The sequence below is a fragment of the Conger conger genome, chromosome 13 (assembly GCF_963514075.1).
Source record: "Conger conger chromosome 13, fConCon1.1, whole genome shotgun sequence".
Lineage (NCBI taxonomy): Eukaryota > Metazoa > Chordata > Actinopteri > Anguilliformes > Congridae > Conger > Conger conger.
Window position 1 is genome coordinate 30,589,861 of NC_083772.1, and position 18,819 is coordinate 30,608,679.

The window sequence follows — 18,819 nt, forward strand, 5'->3', positions numbered from 1 at the left end:
TCTGTTTTCTATGTTCTTTCATATGCGGAGACTAGACTTGCTTGCAGATTGAGCAAAAAGAAAAAAAAACTCAACAAAAAAGATTTTTTGACATATACTGATTTTAATGCTGAAACCTGATCCATAACTCTAACATTCAAATGGAGCCAGAGAGGAGATTGGAGCAAAAAACCCAGACTTGAGTGACCAATTGTCAGTGTATATGAGTGAACAATGTGGTGTATTCAGTGCCAACACGGCTGTGTGTGTAATGGCAACACAGGTATTTCCATAGCACCTTTTTTCCTTTCTAGTGGCAGATACTGTGCTCCCACACTTCTATTTATGTATGTTGTGTTTACAAATGGTGTTACACCCTGCCTTTTCCCGATGGTATTGGCTGTTTGCATACTTTCTAATTTGGTTTTCATGTCATGTTTTCTCTCCCATTCAGTACAATTACGTATTAAAAAACAAAATGAAATTTTTTTTTGTTGTTGAGGAAACTGGCTATCAGGGTACAAATTTACAAATGTAATGATACTGTATACGGTATGAGTCCAACAGTGACCATATTACTCTGTAAGAGTTGATTATACACTGAACACTGTACTGTGCACAATTGTAGGTACTGCCACTCGCTATGAAACGTTACAATTTCAAAAGCCAATTTGACTTCAGTATTACTTTAGCCATTTAACTTTTACATTGATCAATCAATTCTGTCATTGAAATGGTCTGAAATGGTTTGATTAATTGGAAATAATTAATAGAACAACCTCCAGGCCTTTTAATGTGATTCATGTAATTGTTATTTTCCCCAGTTTGATGAAGTTCTATCCTGGGAGCTGCTCGACCTCTCTTCCTCTTTTCCAGCTTATTTACTGTTCAGAAGCATATTTGGGAAAGGGTCAGTTTAAGAAAAGAAATAAATCAGTTTTGGCACAACATGAGAGGCTCAAGCCATTATTAAAATCCCAATGGAAACTCCACAAACAACATGATTGTGCTCAGTTGTTTGTGGAAACTGAGCCTGTGTTGCAGCACTGTGGTCACAGACTGCGCTGTGGTGACAGGGATGGATGTCTGTGCTCTGAGTGCTTTATTGCCGTGTGCTGACAGTGCAGTGTTGTGTTGTGTGTCGGCAGTGTGTGTCTGTGCTGCGGCCGAGTGCTGATAGTGTTGTTTTATGACGTATGATGGAATGTCGCATTGCATCGTAGTGCCGCACTCGGGCTGTATTTGTAGGGGTGAGTGTAGACACCAGGTTGTGCTGTTGACCAGTATCTCCTGCAGGGAAGGACAAGGTGACCGGTTCTGCAGGCAGAATGCAGCCGTAGGTCACGTGGTGTCTCACCAAGTTAGAAAAAAGGAACTGTCCCATTCCAGTCAATGGCCGCTCCTTCCCATTTAGTCCTGATAGTCATCTCCACTGAAGGGAACCTCTTCTCCGGGTCCCCCTGGGTGAGCCCATCCCCCATCTCCCAATGATGGGAGTGCGTGTCTGAGAGAAAAGACAGAGAGGACACACCTGAGTACACATCCACACCAAGAACTATAACTATAACCATTACGAGGTGAGTATCCCATTTATTAAATCTTCTTGTATGACTGTAGATGTAAAACCAAAAGCAAGCGTGCTTTACCTACAGTGAGCAGTGCAGTACTTCTTTGAGATGGTTGGCCGTTATAGAAGTACAGGTCAAACAGGTGCTCCATCTTCCAGTCGGACAGCAGGGAGCGTTTGGGACTGAACAGTACGCTGTAGGTGCCGTTGATGCTGCACACCCAGATGGGAAACTTGGGTGTCTTCAGCATGCTGCCCACCTGCAGGTGTGTGACACACAGGGAGAGGAAAGACACTGTCATTTTTGGGCTGGGAGCAGCATACCTGTCCATGCTGAGGACCTGGTCAGATGTGTGCAGGTGAACTGGGACGTGCGTGACTGTGCAGTAAAATGGCCGCTGTACCGCTGGCAGCTGGGAGTGCTGCACTTGCTCTCGGCTCCAGTGCAGGTACCCCACGTCGCTGCGCGCCAGGACCCCGTGCAGCGGCCGGTCCAGAGGTCCGCCCTGCTCGTCATGCTGCAGCGTCCCGTTAAACGTGTTAGGGCTGGCCCGACCCGTCAACAGCAGGTTCATCAGCGCCTGCAACACACACCGACACACACAGAGCCTGAAACACACACCAACACACGCAGCCTGAAACACACACCGACACACACAGAGCCTGAAACACACACCAACACACACAGCGCCTGAAACACACACCAACACACGCAGCCTGAAACACACACCAACACACACAGAGCCTGTTACACACACCAACACACGCAGAGCCTGTTACACACACCAACACACACAGAGCCTGAAACACACACCAACACAAGCAGCCTGAAACACACACCAACACACGCAGCCTGAAACACACACCAGCACACGCGGCCTGAAACACACACCAACACACACAGAGCCTGAAACACACACCAACATACACAGAGCCTGAAACACACACCAACACACACAGAGCCTGTTAAACACACCAACACACACAGAGCCTGTTACACACACCAACACACACAGCCTGGAACAAACACCAACACACGCAGCCTGAAACACACACCAACACACAGAGCCTGAAACACACATCAACACACAGAGCCTGAAACAAACACCAACACACACAGAGCCTGAAACACACACCAACACACGCAGCCTGAAACACACACCAACACACACAGAGCCTGTTACACACACCAACACACACAGCCTGGAACAAACACCAACACACGCAGCCTGAAACACACACCAACACACAGAGCCTGAAACACACACCAAACCACACAGAGCCTGAAACAAACACCAACACATGCAGCCTGTTACACACAGCAACACAGGCACCAACACACACAGCCTGAAACAAACACCAACACACACAACCTGTTACACACACCAACACCAACAGACAATGGTTTGTTTTGTACTGCTTTGGAAGTGGGTCAGATACCCTGCATTGAAAGTGTGCCACAGAGACATGCTGGGGCTTGTTGGCCATTGTTGACTGTGGAGCAGTTTTATTGGATGTTTACTGGTATAGCCAAGCCCCTGGACCAGGTTATAGTTCAGTTCCTCCCGCATACCCAGAGCCCCAGTCACAGGTACCTGCTCTGATAAATGGGGAAAGCCTCCCTCAGGGCAACATGGCTGCTCCGCTGTGCTGTACTGGGAACACAACTACTGTAGCAGCTGCTGCCCCAGTTAGAGCAGAACACATGCAGTTAGTGAGAAACTACCTCACACACACACACACACCTACACACACCTACACACACACACACACCTACACACACAATTCTTCCATTGATAATTCAGTGCTTACCTGGCGACACACAAAGTTGCCCAGACTCAGGTGTAAGAGGTGAGAGGTGGTGGAGTCCAGGTCTTCACTCAGCCTGTCAGAGCATAACAGTTTTTGCATTTAAATAAAGTCAATGATAATTGATAAATACCTGTTTGGTTTTTACTGAGTTCCTCTGGAGCATACTGCGGCACAGAAATAGGTTGCCTTGTTTAAAAAAAAGAAAATCAGAACCATTTCCACTGTCCCACCTTAGCAGTAGGTCGCTTACACCTGAGGGGAGCCAGAGGTGTTTCCACCACAAGCTGAAGTATGTAAAAGGTGGGTCAGTGGAAACCTGGTTCGGTATGCTTTAGCAGGTGGGAAAGTGTGCGTACAGTACTGTGTGCGTACAGTAAAGGGGTTCATACCTTTCCAAAGTCCTGGAGAAGATGAGGCTATACAGGAACAAGATGACCCCATGACTCCCATCCTCTTTAAACTGTGGGTCCAGGGGACAGTTACTAATGAACCTAAAACCTCTTTCGTCAATGCTAAAACTACGGAATTTCTTCTATAGCTGCCAGTCAGGAATGATGAAATTGTGGCATTTATTGTCTACTGAGTGAAATGATTAATATGAAAATGAATTCAATGTGTTTAGCGGTTGATGTTACTCACACACTGGATGTGCTCGTATATGAATTTCCGAACGTCCTCCTTCTCGCTGAAGTTGAAAAGCTGTAACTACAGAACAGAATTTAGAAACATTTAATGGAATAGGTGGGGGAGGAATAAGAAGCAAAGCCTTCAAAAGACCACTTACAGTATGCTACACATTACAGTTACCGATAAGGTTGATGGCAAAGGGCATAGCAGCCGACCCGTGATTCAAGGCTGCACAGGTGATCCTGAGGCTCTGTGTGTCAGGCGATGGAGCAGACTAATACTCGCCCTCTCTGTGACGTTGTCCGTTTTGTAGTCTGGGTGCCGGGTGAAGCTGTGTTCAGAGGTCACCAGGGCGACGGTAGCGCTCTGCTCCTCACCTGCGGTCCACAGGGTGTCTGCCAGGGCAGCGGCTAGCGCGCGCTCCTGCAGTTTCTCACCCACCTCCCTCAGGCTGCAGGGAGTGAGACAGAGACAGAGAGAGAGGGTCTATCCTCTGCATTGTGTCATTTTAGGTCAATATAAATAACTTTTTGCAAGTAGCAATAAATGTGCTACATTGTTATTGCCAGAGTAATTGCCCAGTTATGGTAAATTTCTTTTTTCTCAGCCTTTTAAAATGGTTTTCTGTATCAGTTTAGCTATGTAATATAGCAAGTATGCAGCTGAATTCCCATCCATCCATCCATCCATTATCTGAACCCGCTTATCCTGAACAGGGTTGCAGGGGGGCTGGAGCCTATCCCAGCATACATTGGGCGAAAGGCAGGAATACACCCTGGACAGGTCGCCAGTCCATCGCAGGGCACACACACCATTCACTCACACCATTCACTCACACACTCATACCTACGGGCAATTTAGTCTCTCCAATTAGTCTAACATGCATGTCTTTGGACTGTGGGAGGAAACCGGAGTACCCGGAGGAAACCCACGTAGACACGGGGAGAACATGCAAACTCCGCACAGAGAGGCCCCGGCCGACGGGGATTCGAACCCAGGACCTCCTTGCTGTGAGGCGCTGAATTCCCAGACAAACCCAATTAGAAATGGGTTCTGAAAACAGCATCCATCCATAACGTGTAAAAAGCTCCACTATGACCCTTCTCTGTGCTTGACTCTCTTGTAGGTCTCTGGAAATCAATGAGGGACCTTGGCCTAGTACTCACCTCTGCATGCAGCAGTCAGAGCTAGCATTCCGGGTGAAGAGCAGGAATTTGACAATATTGGCCTGGACCACCATCTGAATGGCTCGAGCCCCACCCTGTGTGAATGGGGTATATCAGTGTCTCGTCATGAACAGCTGAGAATTCCTCATCCAGGAATTCAGGATTTTCTCCGGTGTGCCCTCTTCTGTCCGTCTAGATCCACTTTAGCCTAGGCCCAGCTGCACATTAAACTTACTGTAGAGAACGGTGAGAAAAACCTGGGAAGACACAGTGTCTGGCCTTTCAGTGTCAGAGTGTCCTGTGCTGCTAATGTTGCACTGGGATGTGTGACGTCATTTTCACACTGTGTAAAACACCTCCATACACCTTCGCAAAACAGTGTCATTGATCCTTGCTTAAATCAGACACCCGGTGTTCTCTGTGTTACAGTCAGTACTGACGGGACTTAGATTGATGCCAGAAAAGTAATCAATCTAATCACTGCTGATTAGCATCGTCTTTAGGAGACAACTTTTCAGTCTGAGGAAGGACATTCGGCTCTGAGGGCTGGAACCCAACCCTCTCACTGTGATAAAATGCCCACAAACCACTTTATCACCTGTGTACCAGTAAAGGCTAATGTTTAGCAAAGTGGTGAATGTGTATGAGATGACCAGAAACAACTAAGCACTGACCCTAAGGATAGCCATTATGCAGCTCTCTGAAGTGGATCTGTGACCATAAACTTATTGTAGCCATAACAAAATGTATCTGAATTGAGTATTGTTACTAATTTTTAAGTCTTACTGAAGACTTAGATACTTTGTTTTACTTGCTTTTTCAATAATGCCACCACACTTCCCATTGCATGGAAAATGTATTATTTAATGTTTCATTGTGCTGGCTTTATTAGACAGAAAGTAAATCAGTCTTATTATGAATTTAATTTATCTGCAAATACCTGCCACTTCCTCTCTGATTTTGGACGGTCAGGCTACATTCGTTTTGCGAGTTTGAGATATATTGCTTTGTATCGAACCTCCAAATAAATAAAAAAACGTACAAAATCCTCTTGTGCACCCAAGCTAAAAATACTTTTGGGAAATATGTGGGCCCCGTAGCCTACTTTCGTTCATTTTTATGTGGGCAGAGCCCTGCCTCCCTTTGTCTATGTAAGGAGTATGATCCTGTTTTTGGCATGTGATTCATCTGCCATTTCATAGCAGAGTGGGTGAACACAGATATCTGAGATGATTCAATGCTTGATTCACAAATCAAATCGTAGTTCATGTTTCTGAAATTCATTAAGGCCGAATGTAATTAATCAGGTAATTTGACACGAGAAGCATCACATTATCCTACATTGTTCAAGCGACATATATGAAATAAGGCCCAGACTCATCAAACAAATGTGTGTGCATCCAGAACCTGGCAGGTGAGGCTACACACACCCACCCCACCTACCCTCCCGGCCTAAACCCACATCCAAATGACATGTAATAAGGGCATATGATCATCAATGGCAAATTCCCACAAATGTGAATTATATATATCTTTTTTACTAATGCTGCTCTTTACCAGTACTTACCCGCTCTGCCTCCAGGGCATAGGACAGGTCTGAGACTGGCTCTCTGAACTTGAAGAAGGACTTTTTCCACTCATAGTTGAAGATATGGAAAGTATTCCCAAATAAAACCTTGCGAAGATTCTGCAATATAAAATAAAAAGAGCGGTGAAATTAGTTTGGACATTAGCTTGAGAAATTCTGTTTTTTGCTCACGGGGTTACTGCTGCTTTCTCTTTTGAAACTATTTCATGTTCAAGAATGTGTAATAGCATTTCTCCGTGAATAATATTGCATGAATAAGCAAATAACTACATGATATACTGTCGTCTGCACAGTAAAACACACACACACATGAACACACAGACAAATTGGTCTCGTTTCCCTGAAGCACCCTCTCCCACTCAATCCAGTTCTTAAGAGGCTGATGAATAAATGAAGAGCTGTGTTCAGGGCCTTTGTCTGTGAGGCCGACTGGGGCTAGTGCGCGGGGCTAGTCTGGGGCGGGAGGAGAAGAGCAGGGCGCACAGCGCTGGGTCTGCGTGTTGAGTTACAGGCTCGTGTTCAGGAGGCAGCGAGCCTGACTCACCACAGCCATCTCAGGAGAGACGGGCAGCCCTCCCAGCCCGGGGGACACGGCCAGCGCGCGGGGGACGGAGTAGGGCGGGGTCAGCATGGTGGTGTTTTCACGAGATGGCCGACGGGAGCTGGACGGGGCTGTCCCTGCCCCATCCTCTCCATCGTCCTCTGCCTTCCCTGGAGGCCTCTGTCAGGGCAAGAAACAGCCATCTGAAGGATTATAATCGCGCCTGCAATCACACATGCAATCACACACAAATGTCCTTTCTGCCTGCGGTTCTAAAACCCCCCATTGTCCTCTTGCTGCTTCCTGCTATTGTTGACCTGTGAAAAGAAAAAAACAGAGATGGAATTCCTCCAGTCAATAGGGCAGAAATAGGTGACTGCAGTCCAGGTGACGCTGCTTTCATTGCAGCAGGTGACAGGTGGAGAAGAGAGTGCCAGGCGTTTTGCAAGCTGCAGGACTCACGTCCTCTTTGGTCTGCACCTCCTTCTGCAGAATCTCAATGTAGCTCAGCCTGCTGGGCTGCAGGTCCCTGATGGACTTCAGCACCTCCTGGTAGTCTGCCATTGTCTGCGGCAGAACGTCTTTGGGCTGGTGGTGCCAGACCGCTCATACCCCCACTCGCCACAGACACACAGTGAGCTTGGGCTCTCAGGGAAGGATTAAAAAGAAAAAGAGGCAGGAAGAGGGAGGGATAAAGAGAGAGAGAGTAGTGTAGTGTACGGAGTAAAATTATACACCCACACTGTTGTCTGTGTCCCAGGAGAGATCAAATTCACTGACAATAGCACATGATACACACGTTCAGACACACACACACACATACATAGCTCCTGATTGGATGAATATGGCACCCAGCCACCTGAGCACCCAACACACCCAGCTGCTTGTGTTGGATCAGTTATCCTACTGTAAATGTCACCTGTACACAATGCCTTTTGAAAGAGCAGTCAAGACAGAAGCAGATGTGAAACAGGAACAGAATGTTTAAAGAGCAGCCCGAGGCAGTGGTTATGGCATTAACAATGAAAAGAGTGACATGTGCTCCAGATTCTACTGTTTTACCCTGGAGCAAGGTACTTACAGGAAGCGTTAAAACCTTTAAAACCAGGGAGCAATTTAAAACCTTTTTCAAATCTGTTATACTGAATATTTCTTTGAAACAAAAGCAACCTGTGGATGAAGGTGTCAACTAGGTAAACTTGGAATTGGACAATAACAATTTAAATGTCAAATGTAAAGACACAAACATATACATGTATATGTAATACAACATAATTATCCAATTTGGAAGGCAATAGTTTCTTATGGTTTGACTGATTTAACCAAACTGTGTAATTACATTATGTGATTTAAATTATGGCTGTTTTGTTAGCAACATATTACGTTTAGTCAATCAGTTGACAGTAATTTATATGTGATATTAGAGAAGGGACATGCTGTTAAATAATGTAGCTGCTTGTTTAAAAAAAGCTTACCTTAATACAATCCTGTAATTCCAACCTACGAATATGAGAGACATACAAGAGAACGTATTGGATTGCATATGGGATCAAGTAAAAATATACGGGATATAATTACTTGTTTTCCTGTATTTTGTGACATGTAGAAACTACTAAATCTACTTAATTAAAGTTGATACTGCACCGAGTATACATTTTATCCTAAACTAAATTTTATTCCCGTTTCACTCTTCTCCCCTATGTGCAAAAGACCGACGTCTTCTGCTTAGAATGTATACAATGCAAACTATAAGTCTAGCAAAGTATTATGCTTAAATACTCTTTTTCACAGGTCTGAAATAGTTGTAAATAAATTAATCGAATGGCACTTCCTCTACTCACCCACGAGCATTGAAAATCTCCCTCCATTTGTCCAGTTCGGATATCTGAGTGAGTATGTCGTCCAGCTCCGTGTTGGCATGTGGAACGTCGCTGTCGGCGTCGTCCTTCATCTGTGACAAGTGGCACAAATCAGCGCCGTTTGTGTCACAAGCATTAAAATTCGTCAGCTGGTGACATATAAAAGCAACGCGACGTGGCGCAGCCTGTGCGCGCAGGAGCGCAGCGCCGTAAAACTGATCGGCCGTAGTATGCGTCCCATCGCTGTTTGACAGCTCCCCCGCAGACCCTCAATTACTCTTTCAGACCTTAATGAATGTTTCAGTAGTTTGTGAAGCTCCACACCGTGTCCAGCATTCCCTTTAGATTAAATTGCTGTGGTATACATTGTATATACTCTATAATATTCTATACATGTATAAACAGTAAGCCATTAGTCTTTCATACACAGTGTTTTACACACATATTTAAGTAATGGGGATATCCCCCTAGAGTGTTGCAGTTCTCAGGGTGTATGCATTCCCATATTCATACTGCTCAGAGGTCTGTCACTCTCATCATCTCTTCTCTGTGTTTGTGTGTTTGTGTGTGAGTGTGTATGTCTGGTGTGCATGCGTATCTGTGTGAAGGTGTTGTGTGTTGGTGTGTTGGCTGGGGGGGCAGCATAGCAACACATTGTGACATAAAGGAAGTGAAGGTTTGGATTACATCTACGAAATAACCAACTTAAACCATTGGTACACGATGCTTATGGGAGCCTTGTGTTATCGTATATCCTGGGCCCAGTATTTCCCATTTTTCTGCTATTCCCAATCAAATTACTATTGTAGGTTTTGTCCCGGGTTTTCAAGTAATTTCCAAATAAGATCATTCTTTTTGGATACGACTGTCTCCATCCATCCATCCATTATCTGAACCCGCTTATCCTGAACAGGGTCGCAGGGGGGCTGGAGCCTATCCCAGCATACATTGGGCAAAAGGCAGGAATACACCCTGGACAGGTCGCCAGTCCATCGCAGGGCACACACACCATTCACTCACACACTCATACCTACGGGCAATTTAGACTCTCCAATCAGCCTAACATGCATGTCTTTGGACTGTGGGAGGAAACCGGAGTACCCGGAGGAAACCCACGCAGACACGGGGAGAACATGCAAACTCCGCACAGAGAGGCCCCGGCCGACGGGGATTCAAACCCAGGACCTCCTTGCTGTGAGGCGATACGACTGTCTGTTGGTCAAAATAATGCAACCCTTCATTATGACCAACAGATGTGAGTGAACATGTGGGAAAACGTATACATCAGTTTGCATAATTTTATTAGTCCTATTCATCTGCATTGGTACTCAATACATAGGCCAAATTCAGAGGGCACATTGAGAAAGGCAACATAGGGTTGATGCAGGCACTTTTTGTATGTGGGGAGTTTGTTGTGACGTAGTATGGAGGTAGTTTTCCCATTACAAAGATGTAGCCCCATCAATCAAAACATAGTTTTATATACTGTATCAAACAAAAGGGATAGTTTGCACAAGCACAGAAAAAGAGACCACTTTCAATATTTAGTATTTTTGTTCCAAACTCAAAGGGTTTTTTCAATCAATATTTTTCTTTGCAACATTAGGCTAATTTATTTGCCCTCAATCAGTAATGTCTTGCTTGATAATTATGACACAAATCTGATTCTGTGGTAAGAAACGCCGCTGCTATTCGTAGTAACGGACAAACTACCTCCATGCTGCAGTATGCCACAAGCAAGATACTGCATCTACACCGGCCCAATGTAGCTGTGCTGTCTTCATGCATAGTAAAAAATAATTCAACTTTTAAACACAACTTCCAAACATAATTTTGTCAGAATTATGTTTTTTCAGATCAAAAACAAAAATAATGGTTCACTACAGTGTGTCTCATTGACTGTCAAACTGGTCTAGAGCCTGGCGTAGCTTGTTCTGAGGAACTGCCAAATTCCTTTTTGTGCAGCTGCCCATTAGGAAATTATTTTAGAATAGATGACAGAATGTATTTTGAAAATATTTTATTGCCCATTTTGAATGGATTTTTTTCCTATTAATTTGCAATAATTGGATAAAATGTGCCGCATGCCCCACATGTACCTTCAATCCATCCTGAATCCGCCCTTTCAGTGGGATCGAGATTATCCTTTTAAAACTTTTAGTGCCATTGGCATTTAATCCTCTCTGATTATAAAAATCCTATCCAAAAAAGTTCTGAAATACTGGGAAATCTCATGCTCAATTCATTAATCTTTATATGATGATCCAGACCTGCGCGATTGGCTTGACACAACTATTCACATTGATGGACCCTGGTTTTGTCCATGTGTTACCTCTTCAGTAAGAAAAGGTAATCAAATTCATCTAGTTAGCAATCCAATCCAGTTAGGAAGGAAAAGTAATCTAATAACCTCTCATAACTGTAAATGCATCTTAGATCTAACAAACTTAATGAGGAAATAATTGGATAGGACGTATCTGATAGTATAAATCTTGACTTTACATGGTATTCGTAATAAGCCACATGCACAAATCTGATTTACTGATCAATCTTAGACATTAAATTAAAACAATATACCACAATTTCAATAGAATCTATATCAAAACGAAACTTCCATTCTATAATCTTGTATCTTTCTATTTCATGTACTCTGTAAGACAGAGGTGTCCAATCTTATCCTAAAAGGGCCGGCGTGGGCGCAGGTTTTTGTTTTAACCCAGCAGTAACACACCTGATTATACTAATGAACTAATCGTGGTCTTTAATCAAGACCTTGATGAGTAGAATCAGCTGTCTTAGTCTTGTGCTAAAACAACAACCTGCACACACACCGGCCCTTTCTGGATAAGATTGGACACCCCTGCTGTAAGACAAAAAAAAAGAAAAAAGAAAAAAGAATACAACTAAATACTAAAAGTGCACTGTGTGCTTTCTGATGATAAGCGAAGCCCCTATACTCTTAGAGAATCTGGGACAGCTGTATTCTGTGCCCAAAACAATACTTAGTAATACACTCACTCATCAATACTGCAATACAAAAAATTAAAAGGATTTGGATTTTTTACCGTGGATCTGATGTTCCTCGTAGACAAAAATTCAGGCAGGTAGACAAACAGGCAGACCGGTCGGTTCTAGACAAAGTTTGCAGCAATATCTCTCAATCGTACATTGAGTTTGGGGAGACGAGTGGCTGTGTGAACAGAATGCCATGTTTATAGGGGTCCTCGCTGGGTGGTGCTACATATTCAAAAGGTGGTAATGTTTAACACACAAACTTGTTGAATTCAGGATCTGTACCTTGCACTTACTGTGCTGTGGGTGGGTGTGTCTTGCATGCAATGTGATTAACAACTCTAATCACCTGACCTCCATGGCAACACTGTATCTTAGCAATAACTGTACAGTCCAGTTGTTCAATAGAAGTACAGTACATAAAGTACATCAGTACATATATAGCTCTCTGTGTGCTAATCTGTACATTGACTCAGAACACAGAGGCAGAGCACAGAAATATTTCTGAGCTACTGAAGAGAATAACCTTTTATATCTTCCAGGTGTATTTCGTCATGCTTTGGCTTGCTACTGCAGTAAAAGACAGGATATTTGACGACGCTACCCTCTAGAGTGTATTACTTCTTGAAAGGAAAAAAGAGAAAGAAAATCCTGTTAACCAGTCTCATTTTTAGAATTCACTTGGATTTCATACAAAATTTGACCTCAAATCTAAAGAAATATGTACAAATGATTTATATAATATTACTATGCCTGAATAAAGATTTGAATGAGCACATGATTACTCCGGCCTGTGAATGCCTTCAGTTTTCTGTATATGCTGCCTTACTTTGTCTCCTATTTCTTTATAAACCTGTAGCACTTACAACGTAGAAGCTAAAACTGAAAATGGAGAAAAGCCTATACAAAACTTAGGCTCATAAGCATGGTCTGGACATTATTTAAAGGTAACCACATTTTCATATCAAGTTCCAGTTTTTCAAATCCCAACACTGATATGGATTTAATCATACACACAGTTTGCAATCAAATATGTGCGCACTAATGTTTTATGAGGCCCCAGGTTAACTATGTTCATTCTGGAAGTGTCTGGTCTTTCCACCTCGGATAAGGCCATTCATTTTTAAATGGCCCTCTGCTATTGTCTTTATCATTGCTACATCTGACCACAGCCACATTCATCGCAGTGGAATGTGGCTCAATTTAATTTGATTAGTTGTTAATTAGTGCACAAAAACAACACAAAGAAGAGGTCAATTTCCCAGATTTAATTCATATTGTGTGGGTCGCTTGGGCTTTGAGTTGACTAGAATTCATAAATGTTCCCCTGTGTCACAAATGAGAAACTGCAATACTTTCACTTGCAGATTTCATAGAAAATATGAACAACCTTTTCATACAGCACTATAAAAATTAGACTCATGAAATCTCTTTTGCTCAAGAAATGGTATAAAAGTTGTTGCATAACTACAAATCCCAAACATAACTATTGGCACATTTTGTACAGGTTTCTAAACAAATGAAAATCCTGATACTGCATTACCTCTATAATATGATGCACTTATTCTGACCAATTCAATCTTTTTGTTTTCATGGTGCAATCACATATATCATTCAAATCAACGAGAGCAGAAGGAGAGATTTAGATGAATAGGAACAACAGAATCTTCCTTATATCCTTTTCTCAAATGCTGCATAAGTTTGATATTACTGGGTGTCCCAGGAAATGCTTGTCTTTGGAACAACGATCTCTAAACAGTGCATGTCACACATAAAATTCAGTCTTTTGTGGTTTCTGTCTATGCACATATCCTGTGATAAGCACAATCTGAATGAATACTGTCTGTTGGATTGGTAACGAATCTGAGCTGGTCTGTAATTACTCGCTCTCAATTGCAATGGAAAATGTAACCCCCCCCCCCCCCCCCCCGGCCTATTGCGCTAAGACAGTTCCCATACAGCAGCAGCCTGGAAACTGTCTCTCGCTGTCATCTGAAGGATGGGGAGTCTGTCTGAAAGGGAAATTAGCGGCTTAAGAGGGTCGGATTTGCCTTGTCCTTCATCGAGTGAATGGACCGGAAAAACGGATGCTGTAAGACGCCCATTGAGGACAGGTAACAGCAGAAGCTCCGTGTCACAGAAGCACCGAGTCCGGGGGCCCGAAACAAGGGCCCGTCAGTACATGAGATCCGAGCCCCCCGTGTTCATGTCCGCCTCTTTGGCCTCCTGGAAGGGAAACTGGATTCCAGCCATGCGGATCAGAAGGATGTTCAGGGCATGAGCCAGGAAAGTGAAGAAGATCATCCAGAAGGAGCGGTCAAACTGCTGCGTGTAGGTCTTGTACACGAAGCTGCCCTCGTTGTAGTTGGCGATCTTTTCTGATAGCCGGTGGAGATTCACCTCGGAGGCGAAGAGGATCATCACGAGGCAGCTGCAGAAACCTGAGAGCAAGAACGCTGGTTATTGCAATATAGCTGCGTTACAGCTTCTCAACAATACACTCAAGGACAGACTTCAAGGACACATAGGATGCTGCACTGGACTGGACCCTGGCAAAATACACCCCAGCCATGTTTTTTGAAGCCCAATGATTGCATTGAAAAGTTATGAAAATAAAGTAAGAACAAAATTCCCCTTTAAAGCATGTGGTACCATTTTCGAGGAGACAAATTTAGGGTGATTATACGGATTCCTCACATAGAGTATACTAAATACTTAACCTGGAGTTTTCTTCTTTTCTTTTTGATATTTTGTGTCACAGGTACTGCCAATGACTTGATTGAATCCATGCCAATTGCTTGTCCAAATTTGAAGTGTATCTGTGTGCGTGTTTGTGTGTGTGTTTACATATGTAAAACAGAGATGTTGTTTAGTGGGCCTATGCATATTTGTACTGTGTAGCTTACAAATGTATGGTGTATGTTGTGTGGGTATATGTATATTTTGACATAAACTTATTCTGCCTGTATTTGTGTGTTCACTTGTAGACGATATGCTTTTGTCTCTGTGTGTTTGTGTGTGTGTCTGTGTGTTTGTGTGTGTGTACTGCTGGGAGATACACATGCTGATAAGGCTGGGAGATACACATGTTGATATGGTTGGGGTTTACACATGCTGATATGGTAAATGTTAAATGGTTGGCATTTATATATCACCTTTATCCAAAGCGCTGTACAATTGATGCTTCTCATTCACCCATTCATACACACACTCACACCGACGGCAATTGGCTGCCATGCAAGGCACCGACCAGCATTTGGGGGTTACGCGTCTTGCTCAGGGACACTTCGACACAGCCCGGGCGGGGGATCGAACCGGCAACCCTCCGACTGCCAGACGACTGCTCTTACCGCCTGAGCCATGTCGCCCCATGATATGGATGGGAGGTACACGTGCTGATATGGTTGGGGTTTACGCATGCTGATACGGATGGGAGGTACATGTGCTGATATGGTCGGGGTTTACACATGCTGATACGGATGGGAGGTACATGTGCTGATATGGTTGGGGTTTACACATGCTGATACGGATGGGAGGTACATGTGCTGATATGGTTTGGGTTTACACATGCTGATACGGATGGGAGGTACACGTGCTGATATGGTTGGGGTTTACACATGCTGATACGGATGGGAGGTACACGTGCTGATATGGTCGGGGTTTACACATGCTGATACAGATGGGAGGTACACGTGCTGATATGGTCGGGGTTTACACATGCTGATACAGATGGGAGGTACATGTGCTGTATAATGCGTGTGTGTGTGTGTGCACTCACAGCAGATGAAGTTCCACAGGTACAGGCCCAGGGGGCCGTGCAGGGTCTCGTAGGGACTGCCGAAGGCGTTGAACAGGAAGAAGGCCGAGGCCACGGAGGAGAAGACGATGAGCACGGAGCAGAAGAGGATCACGCTGATGTGGAGGCTTGCCGGGATCACGTCCAGCAGGTGGGGGAAAACTGGCACCCAAAAACACACACCAAAACATCTCCACCATCAGCAGCTGCTTTCACTGGTCTGATCATTGCAGCTTAAAGATGAATGTGCTTAAGGCATGGCTGTTCTCTTCCAGGCTGGAAACAGAGTTTACACCACTCCAGAGGTTAGGGTTGTTGTTATAAAAGCCATATTTGAAAAAGGAACTATTTGCTCACCTGCTGATTTTTTATTATGAATGCTTTATAGAAATTGGCATCAATATAACAAATATCTTTATGTTTTTGTAATATATCACAAAACGTATTTATCATACAATTTTGACTGTTTTGGTCTAATGACCTTCTTTCTAGTCTGTGACTGAAGGTGGCTGCTCCCGCTGATGGCCAACATACCCCGGAAACCAATGCTATTTGTGATCAGTCAGTCTGGAAGTAAAAGAGATCACAATAATGGTCATGCAGCGAATCGCTCAGTGTAAACATTATTCTGCTGGAGTACATTTTACAGGCTACCTTTTATCCAGCAGGGACATAATATTAATTATGTTAGAGCTGAATCACCGCTGATGCTTTTACTGTGTACATCTGTATATTATTTGTACCTAATCACTGCCTATACACATCCCAATGGGATTATGCGTCTTCAATTCTCCCGAAGTCAACAATGTGTGCATTGGTAAATAGATTTATTGACCGAAACTTTCCATTAATCTTAAAACAAAAAAGATGAAGCAATAAATGTATGGCCAAGGAGCAATAATTAAGCAAAACATGTAGGTACAGTATTTGTCAGTTTTATGACAAATACCTTTTAGATACTTTAGATACCTAAAGTTTAGATACCTTTAGATAATTTCAATATTAACGATATGTATAGCAGGTACTTTTGGTGTCGACCTGAATTTAACCTCAACATTTTCACAGTTTTGTTTTTAAAGGGAAGGCTTAGTTTTGTTAGTTTGTAAAAACGTTAAAGTCAGCAATCAAATTTCCTTATTGGTCTGATTTACATACGTGTCACAGTGGTTAGGAAAAAAGACTGACCCAGTTACGCAGCTCATAGACGCTTTCGCGATGACTGAAACGTTTCTACATGTTGATGATTAACAAGCAACTTCGCATTGAGCTGAAGCTCACTCTTCTTCTGTCCAAAGAAAGCATCTTTATCGGGTGATGATTTACATGTGTGGCGAAGCCAATCAGGCCACTAATGGAAACAGCCCATTCTTGGTCAGCTGCAAGTCAAGCTGAAATAATGTTCCGGTTTTGACAAAATTCCAAAAGCTCATTAACGGAATATTACACAAAGGATGATTGTCTGCTATTGAGTGGTTAGAAATTGAGACATTGTGTCGGTGGTCAGTGCGCAGTGGCTATAGTAGACTATTGTATGGTAACCCACACAGCACTTCATGGCTATTGGAATCAGTCAGTTACCAAACTCATAGTTAATTTAACTGATTAAATTTTCCTCTGTGGTAGGCTACTCTTTCAAATACCTTCACCTCATTCATTCTATAGGCTATGTGACTTAATATAGGCATGTTAGACAGTGCGAAAAATGTGTCGAGGCACTCAATCCATGTTTGAATCAAGGGTAAGACAGATCATAAAAGCGATCTACAAAGTCTAGAGACAGTAAAACTCAACCGTATCCATGCACGCCTTTAGCCATTAATTACACAACAATATATTGACCTTATTTTAAACTGTGGACTAGCTGATATTGTCTGCGGTTTTATTTGAAAGGAAGGTAATATAATTGCAGGTTCCAGATATAATTGAAATATGAATAATAACTCAGCCGGCTAAACCATAGGCTATATTTCCCCTCTGTTGAATAATTCATTATCTGAGTGAATGCTTGTTGAATTGTAATTGGCTTTGAATAATAAATGCCCTGAAAAGACAACACGATTTCGCGGCGAACTGTTTCGCAGTAGTCTTTAAATATACAGTTTTCTTTACTAGATTCATGAGTTACACGGGTGCGCGTTACTTACAGGAGAACCGGAAGGGTCTCCCACCAAGCCCACATTGCTTCACTCGCTGTCCATGGAAAAGACCGTAGTTTATCTTCCCAACGAATTTGTCCAGTTCAGGTCCAGTGGCGTTGACCAGCTGAGCACCAGTTTTGCACAGAACGGTTCCCTTCACCCAAAATTGTGTTCCCATCGCAGCCGCGACAACCAGGACACAAGCAAAACTCAAAATGCCAGCAAAACAAAATATTATTTTCTTTTGGCGACTCGGCATGTTGGTTTATCTGGTGTTCAAGCAAAACCGGCAATTGGTAAAGGTCTCATTAATAGTCCTTGTGTTGAAGCATCTCGCTAACTTTGCCTCCTGATGATCACAACAGTCCTATGAGTAGACAAACTGGTCTTCTCACATATTGAGAAACAATTCCTTAGCAAATGCATTCCATGCATGGAATAATAGTTCTCGCGAATTAGTTAAAGGTACGTAACGCCTTGGTGGTGTTCTAAAATGTCCTCTCTGTATAAAATTACACGGGTCGTTTTCGCTGCGCTCCGTCTCTAAGTAACCAAAGGTTTATATTTCTGTGAGCTCTCCGGAGAACGTGATCAGAGCAGCCTCAGTGACCTTCAGTCTGATTGGACATATAGGAGAGAGTTGCCTTTAATAGTAATTGGTTAATGGGACGTTGTTGATCTTTCAGAGACATTGTAAATGCCCCCTTTATTTCAAAATACAGGCTACTCTGACT

The 18,819-nt window shown here is 43.3% G+C and overlaps 2 protein-coding genes across 2 annotated transcripts; both read right to left on the minus strand.

Annotated features, from left to right (window-relative positions):
• Window positions 1-872: 872 nt before the first annotated feature.
• mindy4b (MINDY family member 4B) lies at window positions 873-9,475 on the minus strand. Its single transcript, XM_061216527.1, has 13 exons — window positions 9,464-9,475; window positions 9,122-9,231; window positions 8,756-8,780; window positions 7,284-7,460; window positions 6,719-6,838; window positions 5,152-5,246; window positions 4,271-4,436; window positions 3,998-4,063; window positions 3,748-3,818; window positions 3,359-3,431; window positions 1,951-2,127; window positions 1,626-1,806; window positions 873-1,483 (listed from the first exon to the last, which is right to left on the minus strand). Exons 1-13 carry the CDS (start codon window positions 9,473-9,475, stop codon window positions 1,341-1,343), a joined length of 1,416 nt encoding a protein of 471 aa, XP_061072511.1. The 3' UTR covers window positions 873-1,340.
• Window positions 9,476-14,174: 4,699 nt separating this feature from the next.
• Window positions 14,175-18,344, minus strand: clrn1 (clarin 1). Its single transcript, XM_061216156.1, has 3 exons — window positions 18,092-18,344; window positions 15,930-16,109; window positions 14,175-14,592 (listed from the first exon to the last, which is right to left on the minus strand). Exons 1-3 carry the CDS (start codon window positions 18,342-18,344, stop codon window positions 14,327-14,329), a joined length of 699 nt encoding a protein of 232 aa, XP_061072140.1. The 3' UTR covers window positions 14,175-14,326.
• Window positions 18,345-18,819: the final 475 nt, after the last annotated feature.

Excerpts from the sequence above, each read along its gene's own strand:
- mindy4b (XM_061216527.1), bottom strand. Across the intron at positions 7,461-8,755 it reads AATTACAGGATTGTATTAAG|AGGCCTCCAGGGAAGGCAGA; the intron begins GTAAGCTTTTTT and ends TTGCCCTGACAG. Across the intron at positions 4,437-5,151 it reads TCTGACTGCTGCATGCAGAG|CCTGAGGGAGGTGGGTGAGA; the intron begins GTGAGTACTAGG and ends CACTCCCTGCAG.
- clrn1 (XM_061216156.1), bottom strand. The coding sequence starts at position 18,344 with ATGCCGAGTCGCCAAAAGAAAATAATATTTTGTTTTGCTGGCATTTTG. Across the intron at positions 16,110-18,091 it reads GAGACCCTTCCGGTTCTCCT|TTTTCCCCCACCTGCTGGAC; the intron begins GTAAGTAACGCG and ends TTTGGGTGCCAG. Across the intron at positions 14,593-15,929 it reads CCTGTGGAACTTCATCTGCT|GTTTCTGCAGCTGCCTCGTG; the intron begins GTGAGTGCACAC and ends TCTTGCTCTCAG.